The sequence below is a fragment of the Coregonus clupeaformis genome, chromosome 33 (assembly GCF_020615455.1).
Source record: "Coregonus clupeaformis isolate EN_2021a chromosome 33, ASM2061545v1, whole genome shotgun sequence".
Lineage (NCBI taxonomy): Eukaryota > Metazoa > Chordata > Actinopteri > Salmoniformes > Salmonidae > Coregonus > Coregonus clupeaformis.
Window position 1 is genome coordinate 33,999,187 of NC_059224.1, and position 22,423 is coordinate 34,021,609.

At 41.1% G+C, this 22,423-nt stretch overlaps 1 protein-coding gene across 1 annotated transcript in view; it reads left to right on the top strand.

Annotated features, from left to right (window-relative positions):
- The first annotated feature begins 4,694 nt into the window (after positions 1-4,694).
- LOC121549042 (titin-like) overlaps positions 4,695-22,423 on the top strand; it is a 39,265-nt gene continuing 21,536 nt past the window's right edge. Inside the window, exons 1-9 of the mRNA XM_041860841.2 lie at positions 4,695-5,021; positions 8,304-8,543; positions 9,853-10,019; positions 12,150-12,184; positions 14,910-14,959; positions 15,163-15,284; positions 20,163-20,312; positions 21,418-21,476; positions 22,092-22,112. Of these exons, the coding sequence (XP_041716775.2) occupies positions 4,955-5,021; positions 8,304-8,543; positions 9,853-10,019; positions 12,150-12,184; positions 14,910-14,959; positions 15,163-15,284; positions 20,163-20,312; positions 21,418-21,476; positions 22,092-22,112 (911 nt within the window). The 5' untranslated portion in view covers positions 4,695-4,954. The remainder of the gene's footprint in view (positions 5,022-8,303; positions 8,544-9,852; positions 10,020-12,149; positions 12,185-14,909; positions 14,960-15,162; positions 15,285-20,162; positions 20,313-21,417; positions 21,477-22,091; positions 22,113-22,423) is intronic.

The window sequence follows — 22,423 nt, forward strand, 5'->3', positions numbered from 1 at the left end:
CTCGTTCACTACAGTACTTCCCACAAATCTAAAAGCAGGATCAGTGGAATTATAGGCTAGTAGAAGGAGTTTTCACCATATTGCTTAGACTACCAGTCATGATGTTTCACGGTCATGGCTAATATTTGTAGTGAACGACAAACCCGGGTCGTGGCGTGAAAGGTAAACACCCTACTGGACCAATCATAGAAATCTATATTTGGGCCAGATCAAGGCCAGTCCGCACCGGACTTAATCTGAACCAATCATAGAGGTCTTTTTTGGGGTAAAATCAAGGCCGGTCCAGACCTGACCAAATCTGAACCAATCATAGGCATCGTTTTGGGGTCCAAATTAAGGTCGGTACGGACTGGACCAAATCTGAACCAATCATTGGTGTATTTTTTGGGACCAAATTAAGGCCGGTACGGAATGGATCAAATCTGAACTAATCATAGACATCTATGTTTCCCAAAGTTGAACAGCACAGTAAAGTTACAGTGCATTAGGAAAATATTCAGACCCCTTGACTTACTTTACAGCCATATTCTAAAATTGTTTTGTTTTTTTATCCTCATCAATCTACACACAATACCCCATAATGACAAAGCAAAAACATGTTTTTAGATTTTTGGGAAATGTATAAAAAATAAAAACTGAAATATCACATTTACATAAGTATTCAGACCCTTTACTCAGTACTTTGTTGAAACACTTTTGGCAGCGATTACAGCCTCGAGTCTTCTTGGGTATGACGCCACAAGCTTGGCACACCTGTGTTTGAGAAGTTTCTCCCATTCCTCTCTGCAGATTCTTCTCGTCAGGTTGGATTGGGAGCGTTGCTGCATAGCTATTTTCAGGTCTCTCCAGAGAAGTTCGATTGGGTGCCAGGTTTTCTCCAGACATGACGCTTGGCATTCAGGCCAAAGAGTTCAATCTTGGTTTCATCAGACCAGAGAATCTTGTTTCTCATGGTCTGAGAGTCCTTTAGGTGCCTTTTTGGCAAACTCCAAGTGGGCTGTCATGTGCCTTTTACTGAGGAGTGGCTTCCGTCTGGCCACTCTATTACCAAGTGCTGCAGTGATGGTTGTCCTTCTGGAAGGTTCTACCATCTCCACAGAGGAACTCTGGAGCTCTGTCAGAGTGACCATCGGTTCTTGGTCACCTCCCTGACCAAGGCCCTTCTCCCTCAATTGCTCAGTTTGGCCGGGCGGCCAGCTCTAGGAAGAGTCTTGGTGGTTCCAAACTTCTTCCATTTACGAATGATGGAGGCCACTGTGTTCTTGGGGACCTTCAATGCTGCAGACATTTTTTGGTACCCTTCCCAAGATCTGTGCCTCGACACAATCCTGTCTTGGAACTCTACAGACAATTCCTTCGACCTCATGGCTTGGTTGTTGCTCTGACATGCACTGTCAAATGTGGAACCTTATATAGACAGGTGTGTGCCTTACCAAATCATGTCCAATCAATTGAATTTACCACAGGTGGACTCCAATCAAGTTGTAGAAACGTCTCAAGGATGATCAATGGAAACAGGATGCACCTGAGCTGATTTTTTAGTCTCATAGCAAAGGTTCTGAATACTTATGTAAATAAGGTATTTCTGTTTTTATTTTTTATAAATTTTTCATTATGGGGTATTGTGTGTAGATTGATGAGGAAAACGTTTATTTAATCAATTTTAGAATAAGGCTGTAATGAAATGTGGAAAAAGTCTACGGGTCTGAATACTTTCCGAATGCACTGTAGTACAGTACAGTAAGTTCAATACAGTACACTAGAGTTTAATAGAGTAGACTACAGTAGAGTACAATACAGTACAATACAGGACATTATACTGTACTCTACTGTGCTCTGCTGTACTGTATGGCACTGTACTCTACTGTCCTGAACTATGCTATACTCTGCTTACTGTACTGTACTGTAATCTGTGGTGCTCTACTGTACTGTCCAAATTTATGAAACATAGCCGTCTATGATTGGTTCAGATTTCGTCTAGTCCAGACCTGATCAATTCTGAACCAATCATAGACGTCTGTGTTTGGGCCACATTAACGCCGGTCTGGACTAGACCAGATCTGAACCAATTATAGACATCTATATTCAGGCCAAATATAGGCCAGTCGGGACCAGACGTCTGTGGACGTTGAAATTAAGGCCGGCCCAGACCTGGTCAAATCTGCAACAAACTTAGACATCTATGAGTGGTTCAGATTTGGTCCGGGCCGGACCAAAAATATACGTCCCATGGACGTTGAAATCAAGGCCGTTCCGGACCACACCAAAAAAAAGACCTAAAGAAGACAGCCGGTCTGGACAGGACCAAAAGAAGATGTCCAAAGACATCGCCTGACAGTAAATAATTTGTGGAATAGTAATTTTACAAAAATCATACACTTTATTTTTCTCTGAGGCCTACAAAAATACCTCTTTCTGGGATGGTAATGAGTACATTTACGCACGCACACTCTGTTATGCTGAGTGTTCAAAGGATACATTTTGGAACAAGATTACGTTTTTAGAGACTGAGGGTGAGTCAGATCTTTGTCTGCAAAACCGACAGACAGAGTAATCCAGAGGCAGAACTGAAGTGCCTTGCTTGACAGGATTAGTTAGCAAACTTAGTTTGTTCAAGTTAAACTTTAACCAATAGAACACCACAGACCATAGCCAAATGATTCGCTACACTGTTCTAAAAGGGAAAGAGGAGTATTTCTCCAGGCTACCTGATGTTGGATTTGCGATAGTAAACGTGACGTTATATAGGGTGTTGTTCTAAAGTTCACCCCTGGAGGAGCTCTTTCTTTTCGACTGATGATAAGGATTTGTTCTGTACCAATGATATGTACCTTTACCCCCAACAAATCCCTTTAAAAAAGGCTATAATGCTTATTCCCTTCAGAATATGACTCAAGCTTATTCTATATGATAAGGAAAGGCTCAACCAAGCAGATAATATAAAGCAGCCTCTATAACAGCGTTGACATTTTCATCTTGGCAAAGCCCTCAGGCAACATTATTAGCCCCAGGGAGTGTAAACAGTGATGAGACGATGACTCATAATGCTCTTTAAAAGGGTCAGAGGGGGATAACCAAACATAGGTTAGACAGCACTGCCTGATCATCCATGACAATGATTAGGCCTACATATAGATGTTTTCAGTTGTCTTTCTTGCATCCTGTATACTGATCTCATTCCGTAATAGGAATGATTCGGTTCTGGTTCTTTGGCATCTAGAATCTAGATTCATTTAGATTCTAAATGCATGAAACTGGAGTTATCAGAGGTCTTCCCAGTCGAGCTCCATCACTTTGTCTGATGTCAACTTTTATTACAAGGTTCTCTAAAGGAGACAGCCAGGATCCATGCCAGGGTTCCTCCCTCGTCTGCTGGTGTCCGTCCCTAGTCGCCTTCCATCCGGGACACCCCGTCCATCCAAGCTCAGCACGTCAATCAATAAGCATGTTGTCACATGTCATTCCACTACACCTCACAACAGGGCGGACAGAGCGTGTCCTAATGTTTGGCCGCAACAGACCTGTTGCGTCATCTAGACAAGTGAGTGGAAATCCACAATAGGATTACCCTTTCCAGTTGTTTTCCTTCTTGTAACAGGTGCTTGGTCTTCACTCCCAGAGACCTGTGTTTACGCACTTGGATTTTGGAAAGGGAGGGAGGGATTAGGGCTCTCACACACTGATGATGCATCCCACGCAGAGCTAACGGAGGAGTAGGCACTTTGTGCCTTTTGAAGGCTTGTTGGTAGTGCGTTGTGTAGCGCAACTTCATGCACCTACCCGCCGCCACTCCGGCGCACCCTCCCTATTGAAATATATTGAGTTGGGTCAATTTACACTGCGTTGGTCAGTGTGAACGGGACCTTCTATTTACCTGTCAAGGGTTATACTGAGAGGCTTGGGAGGCTACATTGACTGGATTAACCCTGTGATTATACTAGTCATCTGCTCGAAGTAAGATTCGCTTGGTGGCAGAGCTGGAGGAGTTGAACATGTTACCGCAGTCATTAGTTAGTTACAGTACCTTAGGCCAGTGCAATTAAAACACATAACATCATAACAACATAGAGACTCAGCGAATATGGAGAGTTTTGAATGTCTTCACATATGAAAAGCCAATGAGAACATTATTTCCTTGCAAACACTCTGTGTCAGAAGTTATAATTGTTATCAATTGAGCAAAATAAAAAAAGAGCGGCAAGAACGCAAATAACAGCGGCGGTTGGCAACCCCCCCTGCTAGCTGACAGGAGTGCAGGGGGAAATCCACAGTTAAAGCACCCACTTTAAACCCTAGAGGAGACACAACACTGTCTGACGTACTGTACAGTACTACTCACAGGGGAACAGAGTGCATTGTCTTGTCAAGAATGTACTGAAAGCTGCTGTAGTTGGGTGCCAAGTAAGCTTAAAGAGGACAGTAGGGATCTGGGTGGCATAGTGAGTAGTTGATGGGGTGAGGAGGTAAGTGGGGGGGCAGTCTCAGGTGAGGCTGGGAGTGGACGTGGAGGATGAGGTGGGCAGGAGTGCCAGGAGGTGGCAGGCAGGTCCCTGGTTGACAGATGCTTCCACCAAGAAAGCCCCTAACAGGATGACGCTGTTGGGCCCATGGGGTAAAGACGGATTATGTCTGAGCAGTAGATAAACAGATCATTCCCGAAACAGTGTCTGCTTTTTTAACCCTGTCCCTCTTGTCACACTTCGAGCACGTCCACAATCTCTAGTTGGACCCAGAGAGCTTGCCTAGTTCCATGCCATGTCTGTCAGATGCCACCATCAAATTCTCACCATCTGCCGGGAAGCAAGTCAAAGCCTAAATGACCAGCCTCCTCCATGCGGAATCGATAGACACCCTGATATTAAGTGATCCCAAGGACTGTATTAGCACCATATGAGATAAACACCGCACCTGGACTTTTTTCTTGTTCTAACTTTGTAAACAAAACGGTTCCATCATGCCTTGGAAATGTGGACTCATTATTACGCTGTTCCTCTTCACTCTCCAAGTCACTGCAGTTAAAGGTAAGCTTCCAGCTCCATTTTAGTTCACAGACCCATAAACCTTTAGTACCCAAAGGGCACTACACTTACTCCGTTTTTATGGGATCTTGCTGCTTTAGATATCAAATGTTACACCCCTTATACAGTGGGTTAAATCATTTCAGTTTCATATTTAAGATGATTTTACATTATGGACATTGTATGTGGAACTTTACAACGGCAATCTGCAAGATTACTTTAAGGGTAATTGGGTTGAACCAAGCATTAGAATTGTCCAAAATGAGTTACTATCTTTACCGCTGGTATATCACTGCTACCATTAAAGCTCTGATGCATACGCCTACTTATTACGCTGATTATACTGATTGAACTACAATATGTTTGCACAAAAAGTTTTGTAGGATACTACTCCCAGTCTTGCATTTGAAACACATGTAAGAGATACTGCACCTTGTAAGGAGTGAATATGGCAGCAAGGAAGCCAGCATATGATGGGGAATATGGCAGGCATGATAGGAATATGGCGGGCAGGATGAGCAGGTCCAAAATGGTGGCATAACAACAGGTTGTAGGCCTATAGTTCTACAGTACTACATACAGTACTTCCAATCCTGATACTGATGAGTTTTCCTAAGAGGTGAGCGACCTCCCCACATTTGTCACAACCTCTTTGAAATTGTTTGAACTTTCGGCATTGTTTGAACAATTTAGAGCTCATTGTGGTTGCATAACCAGTTGCCACTAACTTGGTGACGTAATAAGGACTTGGAAGATACAACTGTTTTAAGGCTATAGAGACAAAGGGTCAAATTTAACAGCAAGTTAAATAAAGAAAATAACTACAGCTGACAAAGGAATGCCTGTTTATTATAGTTTGATTGTGCAGTGATCATGGTTATACACTATACCAGCAGAAATGTCTAAATAAGTAGGCCAATAGGTTGTGGACCATGGCAGTACCCATAGCAGTACCCACAACTTGATAACCACACAAAGTGCTCAGTATTATTTGTTGTTATATCAAAAGAGGACAGATGTTTTCTTGTAGGATTAAACACGCACACACACAGAACGAAAGGCTGTTTCAAGGTCTTAGAGAATTGCTCAAACTGTAAATATTTGCAGTAAGGAAAAAATAAATAAAACATGTCATTTTCTGCAATGAAATTAAGCGACTCAATTTCAAATATCCACCCATGACCATGAAGTAACAATCATTTTCAGATTAATTTTGATCCTCATTTTCATGGATCTTTTCTGTCTCTGTATTACATTGAAATCTACTGACAACATTTCAATTAGGACTGTGATGGTCTCTGTTTCCTTGGTGATGAGTGCAAATCTGAAAAGGCCATGTTCCTTCATGGTTAGGGGATGTAAACATTACCCAGCTAGCACATTTGGTTCCTTGGAAGTTGTGGGAACGTATGTTTTTGGTTTCACATTGGTTGTGGGAATGAAGCCATACATTTCCTGACCGGTAAACGTTCTAAGAACAATAGTGAACATTTTGCCTGTTCTGGGAAGCTTATCTTTAGGTGGCAGAGATGTTCTGATAATGTTTTAGTCTGGTTCCTTTAAGGTTTTCCTGGGAGGTTTTATTAACGCTCTGAGAACGGAAATTATAGGTTATTTTGAGTTTTTTTAATAACTTCCTTAAAACTTTCACAGAATCTTTAATTAAGAGTTTTAATAACACTGCTAGCTTCTTTGGGGTAAACTTTTTGAACTCCAAGCACATATGGAAATTCATTTCTTTAGCTATTCATCATGCAATCATACTTATTTTTTTATTGTGAACCGGCATCAGTGAGATTCAAACCTATAATCTTCTGTTCTCTATCTATGGAATTAGTCCACTGCACCATCAGGATGGAGCTAGCATGCCATGTTTATTTACGCATCCAAATTATAGACTAATATATTCCTTTTAGTCTATTCAAACAGACCCCATTTCAAAAGAAACAAGTACTCATTAAGATCAGGTGTGGCCAATTAGTGTGCGTGGCCAACACACCTGAACACACTTAACAAGATATAGATAGTTTTGTTGATGCTGAGAACAGAACATATATTTACATTTACGTCATTTAGCAGACGCTCTTATCCAGAGCGACTTACAGTTAGTGAATACATATTTTTTTATACTGGCCCCCCGTGGGAATCAAACCCACAACCCTGGCGTTGCAAACGCCATGCTCTATCAACTGAGCTACATCCCTGCCGGCCATTCCCTCCCCTACCCTGGACGACGCTGGGCCAATTGTGCGCCGCCCATGAGTCTCCCAGTCGCGGCCGGCTGCGACAGAGCCTGGATTCGAACCAGGATCTCTAGTGGCACAGTTAGCACTGCGATGCAGTGCCTTAGACCACTGCGCCACTCAGGAGCATATATGTTTTTAAATAACATTCTTAGAACATTCTCTGAACTTTAATAACGTTTTCTTGTGTTTTTTATGGAAAGTTTTCTTCACGTTTTGCGAATGGAATGTATTGTTTTAAATAACATGCTTAGAACATTCTCTGAACTCTACTACCTTTCCTTGTGTTTTTTATGGACAGTTTTCTTAACGTCCTCGGGAACAATTTGAGAAAGCTACTTTGAATAGAACCATGAGCAAACCTGTAGGAAACATTATGCTGAAGTACTGATATTCCGACAGAACAACGTTGTTTCTGAACGCTTTCTAAACTAATTGAGAACATTCCCAATGTCAAACCAGTTGGAGACCGTTCCTAGAACATTACCAAAATGTAATCATGTTTGAACGTTTAGGAAACGTTCGGTTAAAGTAATGAAATACCAAGAAAATATGTATTTTTTGTCAAGTTCCTTAAATGTGCTGAGAATTTTCCAAAGCCAAGCAACTATCCTGCACCATTCCCAGAAAGTTGTGGGAAGGTTGTATGCAAAATAACCATAGGACAACCACGCTCTGACCAAGCTCTAAGAAACATATGGTTCTCAGAACGCTATGTGCTAGCTGGGATACTTTCTGCTGATAAGTGGTTTGAATGATGGCTGTCCTGAATTTCCCTCCACCACCACAGTACAATTCTTCTCTCTCACAGCTGAGAGATCATGCAATTATTTATTTATATCATAAATAGAAACCAGAGACATGGTTGAATATTGTATGCATTGATAGAATAGAACTGTAATTTGTTTCAGGATAGCCATGAGGGAAAAATTTGCTTTTCAACACAGGCTTTTCAAACATTGTACAGCACATTATACAATTTCACACATCTTGAAAATATCATGGTTTGAATGTATTTTTCCTTTTTATCTTGTCTTTGCAGAGAGGAATAATCGGGGCTCTTTGCAGAGAGGAGTAATCGGGACAGAAACAGAAGCCATCAATTCTATGCACTTGGTTGAACTTCTGAAAACGACCAAACAAAACTCTGTCAGAACGATATTTGACCTGGAAAAGCATCGGAGGAAGAGGTCCGCGGTCTTTCACTCTGGAGTGAGAGTCTGTCCTCAGGAGACCATCAATGAGGTCATCGCCAGCCATCAAGCCTACTACAGGCTCAGAGGTATGGGCCTCCAATTCATTACAGACAATCATTACAGCTATGTAATCAAATGCCATCATGTTGGCTATTGCAGTGTGATATGTTTAGTATCCAGCTCTTCTGCCCTAGAGAGCATGAGTTGAGGCCCTGAATGCTGCGTAGCGTGTAAAGCCTCAACTCAAACTAAATGGTGAAGGTTGTGGTGTGCACCAGTGATAAATGTCTAAATTAGTATAGATTGTGGACCATAGCAGTACCCATAACAGTACCCATAGCAGTACCTACAACTTGATATCCAGGTGTGCACCAGAGAGAACAAGTCTAGAGAGTGAAGAGAACTGAAGACTGTGGAGCAGCATAGCAACAAAGTAATCCAGAGTTCTTTCTGAGATAAAGTAGGGAGAAAACTCACAGCTTCACCCTGAGGCAGCATGCAATACAAAAGTAGTGCACTATATAGGAAATGGGGTGCCATTTGGGACATATTCGCTGCCTTTCAAAAAAACATGAAAGCACACCTTTGGGAATAGGAATTCATTTTTTTCCCCACAGGTTTTGTAAAGATGATAAAAGAGCAGACTTTTAGCTTTTCAGCAGACATAAGGCTTTGTGTCTATTCTACAAAATAGACTATTTCCGTGCTGAAAGTCTCAAAATGGGTGTATTGAAGCATAAGAACAAACTGAATGATTGCAGCAATAGTCTTGAAAATTTCACATTTTAAAGGGTAACCAATCTGGGCCATTCTGAGGGGAGGATGGAGTGGGGAACTTGGCCAAGGACAGATCAGGGAAAGAAATGACTGACTTTAGTTGTTCATCATGAGAACCATCGATGTGTTCTCTTGACAAGATAAAGCCACTGTTCTCCCAGCTTTTATCTCACTACTATTGAAACCTCATGTATCTGAAAACAGGGCCCTGTGTAGCTCAGTTGGTAGAGCATGGCGCTTGCAAAGCCAGGGTTGTGGGTTCGATTCCCACACGGGGCCAGTATGAAAAAAAATGTCGCTCTGGATAAGAGCGTCTGCTAAATGACAAAAAAAGTTAAAAAAAACATCTGCTTGGTTTAGAGTTATTTTTCCTTTGAGACATCTCTATCACCCCCATGATGAGTTTTTGGCCTGTCTCCCAAATGGCACCCTATTCCCTTTACAGTGCACTACTTTTCTTGACCAGGGCCTATAGGGCTGTGGTCAAAGGTAGTGCACTATATAGGGAATAGGGTGCCATTTGGGATGCACACTTGGACTTTATGTGGATCTGTATCTATTGGTAGAAGTGCTGAGGATCTTTCATTCTCACTGGAAGACTGTTCTGTCTTTGGTCAGTTTGTCAGGAGGCTGTGTGGGAGGCCTTCCGGATCTTCTTTGACCGGATCCCTGGTACTACAGAGTACACAACATGGGTTCACACATGTCAACACGAGTCTCTGTGTCTCGCTGACCTGGCCACTAACTTCAGCAACTCAGAGGAGCACATGAGTATGGTGTACAGGGTGAGGAACCAACAACACATGCCTTCCTTTTATGTTTTCTAACAGTGAGACCAATAATTAGTTTAATTATTTGAATGAACATATGCACGTCTTTACTGGGGGTAAAACACATTTAAATGGAAATGGCCAATGGGTGAATTTATGATATCGCGTGAAATCCATTTATTTCAGTACATTTCCTCAGGAAACAACAGCATTGTTTCTTGCACAATAGCCACAGGGAAAGTAATTGTTGGAACTTGTCTTTCCTCTCAGTATTAATTACATACAGTGGGGGGAAAAAGTATTTAGTCAGCCACCAATTGTGCAAGTTCTCCCACTTAAAAAGATGAGAGAGGCCTGTAATTTTCATCATAGGTACACGTCAACTATGACAGACAAAATGAGAAAAAAAATCCAGAAAATCACATTGTAGGATTTTTAATGAATTTATTTGCAAATTATGGTGGAAAATAAGTATTTGGTCAATAACAAAAGTTTCTCAATACTTTGTTATATACCCTTTGTTGGCAATGACACAGGTCAAACGTTTTCTGTAAGTTTTCACACACTGTTGCTGGTATTTTGGCCCATTCCTCCATGCAAATCTCCTCTAGAGCAGTGATGTTTTGGGGCTGTCGCTGGGCAACACGGACTTTCAACTCCCTCCAAAGATTTTCTATGGGGTTGAGATCTGGAGACTGGCTAGGCCACTCCAGGACCTTGAAATGCTTCTTACGAAGCCACTCCTTCGTTGCCCGGGCGGTGTGTTTGGGATCATTGTCATGCTGAAAGACCCAGCCACGTTTCATCTTCAATGCCCTTGCTGATGGAAGGAGGTTTTCACTCAAAATCTCACAATACATGGCACCATTCATTCTTTCCTTTACACGGATCAGTCGTCCTGGTCCCTTTGCAGAAAAACAGCCCCAAAGCATGATGTTTCCACCCCCATGCTTCACAGTAGGTATGGTGTTCTTTGGATGCAACTCAGCATTCTTTGTCCTCCAAACACGACGAGTTGAGTTTTTACCAAAAAGTTATATTTTGGTTCATCTGACCATATGACATTCTCCCAATCCTCTTCTGGATCATCCACATGCACTCTAGCAAACTTCAGACGGGCCTGGACATGTACTGGCTTAAGCAGGGGGACACGTCTGGCACTGCAGGATTTGAGTCCCTGGCGGCGTAGTGTGTTACTGATGGTAGGCTTTGTTACTTTGGTCCCAGCTCTCTGCAGGTCATTCACTAGGTCCCCCCGTGTGGTTCTGGGATTTTTGCTCACCGTTCTTGTGATCATTTTGACCCCACGGGGTGAGATCTTGCGTGGAGCCCCAGATCGAGGGAGATTATCAGTGGTCTTGTATGTCTTCCATTTCCTAATAATTGCTCCCACAGTTGATTTCTTAAAACCAAGCTGCTTACCTATTGCAGATTCAGTCTTCCCAGCCTGGTGCAGGTCTACAATTTTGTTTCTGGTGTCCTTTGACAGCTCTTTGGTCTTGGCCATAGTGGAGTTTGGAGTGTGATTGTTTGAGGTTGTGGACAGGTGTCTTTTATACTGATAACAAGTTCAAACAGGTGCCATTAATACAGGTAACGAGTGGAGGACAGAGGAGCCTCTTAAAGAAGAAGTTACAGGTCTGTGAGAGCCAGAAATCTTGCTTGTTTGTAGGTGACCAAATACTTATTTTCCACCATAATTTGCAAATAAATTCATTAAAAATCCTACCATGTGATTTTCTGGATTTTTTTTTCTCAATTTGTCTGTCATAGTTGACGTGTACCTATGATGAACATTACAGGCCTCTCTCATCTTTTTAAGTGGGAGAACTTGCACAATTGGTGGCTGACTAAATACTTTTTTCCCCCACTGTATCAGTCTCTTGAGAGAAGGGGAAACATATCCTTATTATATTGCTCCCATTAACACACAAAACAGCATCATATGAATCTCTAGTCTAGTCAATTTGATTAATTTACATCCATAAGAGTTTATCAAATGCATGTATATTTGCAGACAGCACTCCCAAGTGCATGTTTCAGTGATACTTTATATGCTACACAGTTTTGAAGTGCTATGTTATTGGTTTAAAATCCAGATGATGTGCATGACATGTTATGATTGTGATTTTTCTCCTTTCATAGAGGATGAATCTGCGAGACGAGAGGCAGTCGACTGGGTAAGGCTTAGAGACAAGACAGTATGCCGCCTGCTGTCTGCTGATAGTTGTCAATGGTGCTGCTTTCTCACACGCATTGCAGCCCTCTTGAGTCTGGCTTTGAATTTGACCTGCCATATGATTCCCGCACTCCATGTAGTCCATGGCCCAGGGGGGTCGGTCAGGCTTACTTGGGGTGAAGATGTATCATAGTGATTTTCCTGAAGGTCTATGTCCCTAGAGTTGGAAAGTGTGTGATAGCATTGTAACAATGGTAGCTTTCTCTTTCTCATCCCTCCATTACATTACATTTTTCAATTGTGATAAAGGGGGCCCTGGGGGAAAGGTTGGGAACCCCTGATCTAGGGTACATATCAGAATTACCTGTATAAATTGCTTTAAAAAGGACACATTGACGCATTTTATGATTGATACTTTGTTATGATGTAACCAACTTTGAAAGTACTATTGTTTAAAAATAGCCCATATTGTGCCATTGACATTAGAATGTAGGAAGCTTAGCCATAGAATTCTATGTGGTGGGGCAGCTATGTTTTTTTAAATTGTAACTTTGGTGATAGAACCACCAAATTGCACACACACAGCTAGAACAGGGTTTTTAAATGATTTATAGGTACAGGGCCATCACAGGATTCACGTATTAACCCCACAGAAGCCTTTTCCCAATATGGCCGCCAAACAACTCAATGGGGTCTTATTGGATCAATTTGGCATGACCATACCAGCGTTCAACACCATAGTGCCCTCCAAGCTCACCTTTTTTCAATGCTGATTTGAATGGCATTGAGAAAACAGAAAGGTGTGAAATAATTTTGTCGCGAACATCCTTTCTGAATTTAAAAGTAATCCTAGAAGTACAAATATTTTTGCTGGTAACGTAACAGATTACAGTTACAGTTTTTTTGTAATCAATTACATGTAACAGATTGAATGTAATCCATTACTCCCCAACCCTGGCCTCAACAGGCCCAACATTGGATTTTACTACATTGTAATGTAATGTAAGGGGCAGGTCTATAGTCTTCATAATGAAAACAGTTAATAGGATACATTGTATATCATTTTAATCAGCCCACACCAATGAATATTTACATATACATGTCAATTTTTACATGTTTGCAGATGAAATATTGCAATTAAGAATTGATAAATCAGTGATTCAGACAGCTTTTGGGGCATATTATTACCACAATTGTGTGAATATTTTAACATCTTTATTTGCTGGCAGACGGTCACACACCTGGCTCATTTGGTTGTGTATTCTACATCACTATGAATACTTTAAGATATTATTGGGCATACTACAATTATATTTCATACAAGTATGTTCATGCGAAATTGATTCAACAAGACCCCATTGAGATGTTTGGCGGCCATATTTGAAAAAGGCTTCTGTGGGGTTAATGTGTGAATCCTGTGATGGCCCTGTATCTACAAATATTTTTTAAACCCTGTTCTAGCTGTGTGTGTGCAATTTGGTGGTTCTATCTCCAAAGTTACAACCCAAAAACATAGCTGCCCCACTACATGGAATGATATGGCTGAGCTTCCAAAATTATAATGTCAATGGCACAATATGGGCTATTTTGAAACAATAGTTGTAGGTGGTGCTTTCAAAGTTGGTTATATTATTTATCATTTGAAAGGTCATTTCATCACCTCTCAGAAACACTTGTCAAATAAAGTTTAAAATGTATAAGGGTTTCTTATTCAAAGCAATTTATACAGGTAATTCTGATATGTACCCTAGAGGTCAAAGTTCTGTTGACCTGAACATTCCCGAAAATGTGTCTAGCTTTCCAATGATATATGATTATAGGGTATACGTGAGCAATAACTTGTTGTGTACTGACATTGTTTGTCATAGGGTAAAATCCCTATGAGAAAAATGAATGGAATGGAAAGAGAAAGAGAAAGCTGCCATTGTTACAGGGACATAGCTGCTATTGTCACCTTCAGGAAAATCACTATGATACATCGTCACCCCAAGTGAGCCCGACGGCCCAAATTGATTGTAACGTAGGCAGCAGCAGCCAGGAGCTCTGAGAAAGAAAGTCCTGAGTGGCGCAGTGGTCTAAGGCACTGAATCGCAGTGCTAGCTGTGCCACTAGAGATCCTGGTTCGTATCCAGGCTCTGTCGCAGCTGGCCACGACCGGGAGACTCATGGGCGGCGCACAATTGGCCTAGTGTCGTCCAGGGTAGGGGAGGGAATGGCCAGCAGGGATGTAAAAAAATAAAAAAGTATGAAAAAAGGTGTGTTCACTAACTGTAAGTCGCTCTGGATAAGAGCGTCTGCTAAATGACTAAAATGTAAATGTAATGACATTAGTATACTTAATTTTAAGTTGTTGTTAATTACCTTTAAATTACCATATCATGTGACATAATTACCATAAATTACCATCAAGTGCTGCCGGTTGAAGACCATTGTATTCTTAAAACAGGTGGAGAGCTTGTTTATTGCCATGGTAATTATCTTGTAAAGTAATTGAGGGATAAGTGCTTGTTGTCAAATGCTGTTTTTCACAAACCATCAGCTTAGGTGGACTATTATGGACAGAGTTTTTTGTATGTCTTTTTTTTGTATGGCATTTGTTGCTGTTGTTGTTGTTGTTGCTGCTGTTGTTGTACAAAGGACCAGGAAATAACAAAACATTCTCATAATGTACAAACCTGAAAACATTCATCATTCATTATGCATATTCTCTACTCTTTCACCTGCAGAGCGGAAGCAGCCGCAACCACAGCAGCACCAGAGGTCACTGAGATAGCAGGTATGGCAAGAGACCTTATCAAGATGCACATATCAATAGTTAATCAATGATTTTATAAATCTGTCTTGTATACAGTATAATTAAATTGTTTAGGTAAGAACAAAAATAGCACTCTGGTGAATAAACTTAAATGAACAGATTTTTATTCCCACACAAACGTTTCGGGTATGAGCCCTTCTTCACGACAACAATGATCCGTTTAGGTACAGAAGAGACCCAGACTGCTGCACCAGAACCACCCGCTCCTGTGACCAGCGATGCCAGCGTCCCTGACGCTCCTGAGGAAACTGAAGAAGAAGTAGAAGAAGAAACCGCTGCTGAGGAGGTAAACGCCATTGACAGTGCCTTCAGAAAGTATTCACACCCCTTGACTTTTTCCACATTTTGTTGTGTTACAGCCTGAATTTAAAATGGATTAAATTGAGATGTTGTGTCACTGGCCTACACACAATACCCTATAATGTCAAAGTGGAATAATGTTTTTAGACATTTTTCAAAAAATTACAAATGAAAAGCTGAAATGTCAATAAGTATTCAACCCCTTTGTTATGGCAAGCATACATAAGTTCAGGAGTAAAAATGTGCTTAACAAGTCACATAATAAGTTGCATGGACTCACTCTGTGTGCAATAAAAGTGTTTAACATGATTTTTGAATAACTACCTCATCTCTGTACCCCACACATTCAATTATCTGTAAGGTCCCTCAGTCGAGCAGTGAATTTCAACCCAAAGACCACGGAGGTTTTCCAATGCCTCGCAAAGAAGGACACCTATTGGTAGATGGGTAAAAAAAAGCAGACATTGAATATCCCTTTGAGCATGGGGAAGTTATTAATCACACCCAGATATTAATCACACCCAGTCACTACAAAGATACAGGCGTCCTTTCTAAATCAGTTGCCAGAGAGGAAGGAAACCGCTCAGGGATTTCACCATGAGGCCAATGGTGACTTTAAATCAGTTACAGAGTTTAATGGCTGTGATAGAGAAAACTGAGGATGGATCAACAACATTGTTGTTACTCCACAATACTAACCTAAATGACAGAATGAAAAGAAGGAAGCTTGTACAGAATCAAAAATATTCCAAAACATGCATCCTGTTTGCAATAGGGCACTAAAGTAAAACTGCAAAAAATGTGGCAAAGAAATTAACTTTATGTCCTGAATACAAAGCATTATGTTTGGGGAAAATTCAACACAACATATCACTGAGTACCACTCTTATATTTTCAAGCATGGTAGCGGCTGCATCATGTTATGTGTATGCTTGTCATCAGCAAGGACTAGGGAGTTTTTTTGGATTAAAAAAACCGGAATAGAGCTAAGCACAGGCAAAATCCTAGAGGAAAACCTGGTTTGTCTGCTTTCCAACAGACTGGGAAACAAATTCACCTTCCAGCAGGACAATAACCTAAAACACAAGGCCAAATATAGATTGGAGTTGCTTACCAAGATGACTTTGAATGTTCCTGAGTGGCCTAGTTACAGTTTTGACTTAAATCGGCTTAAAAATCTATGGCAAGATTTAAAAATGGCTGTCTAGCAATTATTTTTTATTTATTTTTAAAAACATTTTATTCATTTTTAGCAGACGCTCTTATCCAGAGCAACTTACAGGAGCAATTAGGGTTAAGTGCCTTGCTCAAGGGCACATCGACAGATTTTTCACCTAGTCGGCCTCGGGGATTAGAACCAGCGACCTTTCGGTTACTGGCACAACGCTCTTAACCACTAAGCTAACCACCAGCAACTTGACAGAGCTTGAAGAATGTTGTACAATCCAGTTGTGCAAAGCTCTTAGAGACTTACCCAGAAAGACTCACAGCTGTTATTGCTGCCAAAGATGATTCTAACATGTACTGACCCAGGGGTGTGACTACTTATGTAAATTAGGTATTTATGTATTTCATTTTCAATAAATTTGCACAAATTTTGAAAAACATGTTTTCACCTTATCATTATGGGGTATTTTGTGTAGATGGGTGAGAAAAATATATATAAAATCCATTTTGAATTCAGGCTGTAACACAACAAAATGTGGAATAAGTCAAAGGGTATCAATACTTTCTGAAGGCACTGTAGTTTAGGCTAGATGTTAAGATTGCTAACAGCTTGCAGATTGAAAGGAAAGCTGACAGAATGATTGCTTGTGGTTGCCTAGCCCAGCTGCTGTCTTGTACGTCTCAGACAGAGAGGGTGAGCTGATAGACTTTAGCCATATGGTCTAGTACTACACCTCTTATAAAATACATTATCTGACTGATGGGTCCAATTCATTAGGGCAAACCATTGCAGTTAAGTAATATGTATCATATATGCATTTTATATATACCTTACATATGACCCGTTATAAGACTATGCAATTAATATGATCAAAGTCTATTAAAACGGAATATCTGACTACATAAAGATGATTTAGCAATATGCAAGAGACTATAGTTGAGTAACAGTAATAAACCATCAAATGTCTGAGAATTGCCTATAAAAGGCAGATATTTAATTAACATTGTAAAACAGAATGAAATCCCATACAAGGCATAAAGCTTAAGTTACAAAACATTAACAAGCATTACAAGGCATTATTCTACGCATAAAGATGTTAGAGTTACAAAGCAAAGCATGAACAAAACAGGCCTACTCAGGCAGAAGCCCGAGCAGCCTACAAGAGAAACATGTTCATACAACCTTTCTGTAGAGTGGATAACAGGAGCAAGAGAGAGAAGTAAATACTTTCATTCCATTTATACCAGATCTGAATTATTTGTGTTCAAAATCCATTTTTGACAAACCACAGACCAAACCAAAAGATCAGATCGAACCAGCCAACATTCTCTAGGAAGGCGATCACATCTACAGTGAGGGGAAAAAAGTATTTGATCCCCTGCTGATTTTTCACTGCATGGCCCCGGCAGAAATGAAGGGCTCGTCTGGAACGGTTTCATTCCTGCAGTCATATAGGGAATGAAGCTACACATTCAGTATAAAGCAGGATAATGTACAGTGAGGGAAAAAAGTAATTGATCCCCTGCTGATTTTGTACGTTTGCCCACTGACAAAGATTGCCCACTGATTAGTCTATAATTTTAATGGTAGGTTTATTTGAACAGTGAGAGACAGAATAACAACAAAAAAATCCAGAAAAACGCATGTCAAAAATGTTATAAATTGATTTGCATTTTAATGAGGGAAATAAGTATTTGACCCCTCTGCAAAACATGACTTAGTACTTGGTGGCAAAACCCTTGTTGGCAATCACAGAGGTCAGACGTTTCTTGTAGTTGGCCACCAGGTTTGCACACATCTCAGGAGGGATTTTGTCCCACTCCTCTTTGCAGATCTTCTCCAAGTCATTAAGGTTTCGAGGCTGACCTTTGGCAACTCGAACCTGCAGCTCCCTCCACAGATTTTCTATGGGATTAAGGTCTGGAGACTGGCTAGGCCACTCCAGGACCTTAATGTGCTTCTTCTTGAGCCACTCCTTTGTTGCCTTGGCCGTGTGTTTTGGGTCATTGTCATGCTGGAATACCCATCCACGACCCATTTTCAATGCCCTGGCTGAGGGAAGGAGGTTGTCACTCAAGATTTGACGGTACATGGCCCCGTCCATCGTCCCTTTGATGTGGTGAAGTTGTCCTGTCCCCTTAGCAGAAAAACACCCCCAAAGCATAATGTTTCCACCTCCATGTTTGACGGTGGGGATGGTGTTCTTAGGGTCATAGGCAGTATTCCTCCTCCTCCAAACATGGCGAGTTGAGTTGATGCCAAAGAGCTCCATTTTGGTCTCATCTGACCACAACACTTTCACCCAGTTCTCCTCTGAATCATTCAGATGTTCATTGGCAAACTTCAGATGGGCATGTATATGTGCTTTCTTGAACAGGGGGACCTTGCGGGCGCTGCAGGATTTCAGTCCTTCACGGCGTAGTGTGTTACCAATTGTTTTCTTGGTGACTATGGTCCCAGCTGCCTTGAGATCATTGACAAGATCCTCCCGTGTAATTCTGGGCTGATTCCTCACCGTTCTCATGATCATTGCAACTCCACGAGGTGAGATCTTGCATGGAGCCCCAGGCCGAGGGAGATTGACAGTTATTTTGTGTTTCTTCCATTTGCGAATAAACGCACCAACTGTTGTCACCTTCTCACCCAAGCTGCTTGGCGATGGTCTTGTAGCCCATTTCAGCCTTGTGTAGGTCTACAATCTTGTCCCTGACATCCTTGGAGAGCTCTTTGGTCTTTGCAGTGTTGGAGAGTTTGGAATCTGATTGATTGATTGCTTCTGTGGACAGGTGTCTTTTATACAGGTAACAAACTGAGATTAGGAGCACTCCCTTTAAGAGTGTGCTCCTAATCTCAGCTCGTTACCTGTATAAAAGATACCTGGGATCCAGAAATCTTTCTGATTGAGAGGGGGTCAAATACTTATTTCCCTCATTAAAATGCAAATCAATTTATAACATTTTTGACATGCGTTTTTCTGGATTTTTTTGTTGTTATTCTGTCTCTCACTATTCAAATAAACCTACCATTAAAATTATAGACTGATCATTTCTTTGTCAGTGGGCAAACGTACAAAATCAGCAGGGGATCAAATACTTTTTTCCCTCACTGTATGTTTGATGACCTGAAGGAGTGGTCTGGGTACACTAGAGAGAAGACAGAATTCCTGAGAGGACAAAAGAGATCATTGCATACAGTGTCGTCAGAGTTCACTCTGACCAACTACAAATGACCACAGTGATCATACATCCATATAGATAGCATCAGTGTTCTCTTCAGAGTACAAGTTTCAGATAGAGACTAAACAAGCATCACTAACACACATTTCAATAGACTATCCACTGGATACTGTTTGAGAGAGGTATTTTGGCCTCTTGACAGGGAAAGGATCGACTGGCCCTTGAGAATTTTCCTTGTGTTCCTGGGCCATTTGCCTATCAAAGGCAGACATTTAATTAACATTGTAAAAAAGAATGAAATCCCATACAAGGTATAAAGCTTAAGTTACGAAACATTAACAAGCATTGTTACCGAGAGCACATATGTTAGGGTCGAGCCTACACCGTGGCATAACGTTTTGCAGGGGAAAAACGAAAACGAGTATTTCTTATTGCACAAGTTCAGGTTGTCCCTCCCAATTTCAGTTCTTTCCTTTTGGTGCTTAATGAATAGGGCCCTGTTTTCTTCTCCTGTTTGTAGGACTCTGAGCTGCCCAACATTGTCCCGGAGAACCTTGTGGAGGAGATAGTGGAGTTCAGCATTGACCTGGTGGACCCAGGCTACAGGGAACTACTGGATGACCCTGACTCCCCCCAATATGTTGACCTCTCTCATCACCTGCAAGACCAGGTGAGATAATAACCTTTGCTGTCATTGTCAAGCTAAATAGAATGGAAATGAGTGACAAGGAGTTGGCATGATGGCGCAAACGAACTGATACTCAGGCTAGTCGAGATACTGCACAGTAGAAGACAAGACTTATGGGAGGCCAAGCACTGTAGTCTGTATACCCTCTTTATGTTCATCAGTAAAATGTCCCTAAGACCAATGGGATACACTGTACATGTTTTATCCCATTGAGGTACAGTTTATTTGTTGTCTTTATGTTTTTTTTAATGTGTTTTTAATGTATGCACAGAGCCGCAAACAACATTTCCCAATGGAAATAAAGTCATTATCTAAATTTATCAGTGTAACACGATCAACTAACAGATACAGGAACCTGATGCTGTACAGTGTGTTCTGTGACACGTTGCTACAAGTGGTACTGTCCTCATGGGTTGTGGCCCTCTGAAGGGGTTCATGGTAAAGAGAATTATAGAATGCCACAGGATCATGAGTCAGAAGCAAAGAAAGCAGATTACTGAGTTGCACTTGGACCGTCAGGGCTGGATTCTCAACCTGAATAAACCAAGGTTCAGTCCCGATCTCCACCCTTCTCCCGAAGTATGCACTTTTTCTCGCATTGGATGTTACAATGTATCTCAGCTGGTAGAGCACGGCGCTTGTAACGCCAAGGTAGTGGGTTCGATCCCCGGGACCACCCATACACAAAAATGTATGCACGCATGACTGTAAGTCGCTTTGGATAAAAGCGTCTGCTAAATGGCATATTATATTATTACAATGGTGGAAATTCAATGGACTCTCAAAGCTGGGCACAGATGTCAATTCAACATCTATTCCACGTTGGTTCAACATCATTTCATTGAAATGACGTGGAAACAACGTTGATTCAACCAGTGTGTGCCCAGTGGGACGTGTCTGCTAAATGTGAGTAACTAAAGATAGAGATATATGTGTCCCTTTAATACATTGCTGATTTACAGTACTTTAGATATCCTCCGATTACATTATGAGAGCTCGTAACCAGTAACATTTGTGCCAACAGAAAATGCCATCATGTGATTCTGTAATAAACAAGTTTTATTCAGTTCATCTTCTTTTTCAACAGATGCTCCATGTTTTTGACAAGCTCCCAGGATTTAAAGAGATCAGTGTTTTGGGAATCAGGTAAGTCTGTGGCAGACAGGAGTAATTACATCTGGTGCCTTCGAGCTTATTTCTAACATTTTGGTGAGCAAATTAAAAAAGCAATAGATTAGGTGAGGCAGATGAAAGCCAGGTGAAAGCTGGTAGCCCTGCCAGTAGCGATAAAGCACAGCCTCTGACTGCGTTGAGAAATTCCTCTGAGACTCAATTTATTTAATCGGACCTTAACTACATGTTGATTTGGAATGGACACTGGATTCATTTGAATACATAACAAGCTCATTCCCACCTAGCTGAAATACAGTCAAATGCAGAAACAGAAAATATTTTAGTGCCATCCAAGCCATTCTGTCATGCTACAGGTTGTGTTCTTGGCTATGCTGACTGTAATAAGAACCTGATACTTTAGTCATTAGTGTTAACCACATGCATGCCAAAAATACATATTTCCTTTCCTGTGTGTTCATATTGAAGATCATTATATCTTTACATTCAAATACAAAAATGTCACGAGTGAAAAGCACATGTTTGTGATGACACCCGACCAGCAATGGAGGATGTTTTATTTCCTTTGTAGATGACAAATCATTATATCACATACTAATGGCCTCTTTTCTTCCCCTCTCCAAATCTTAGCGAGACCCATGAGAGTGATGGGTAATTTAATTACTGTGATGAGAGCCATCTTGAGTGGTAGCTGCAGTTTCCCTCTGTGTGTCTGTGCTTGTCCCTGCCAGTCTGCTGCTCTGCTCAGTGTGTATCTGGATCTAACACAGGGCCCAGGGAGAGAGGGATCAGATAACCTAAGGGTAAATCCATTTGAATTCAATCACTTTTTGACAGCATCCCTTTTGATTTAAACAAAACTTTCTATACATGTTTGTCCATGGAAGAAGTGGTCAGAAAGTGGCTTTTTGGATCTGAATATCAAAACATTCAGGAGATAAAGGTGCTCAAAGTTTCCCCCT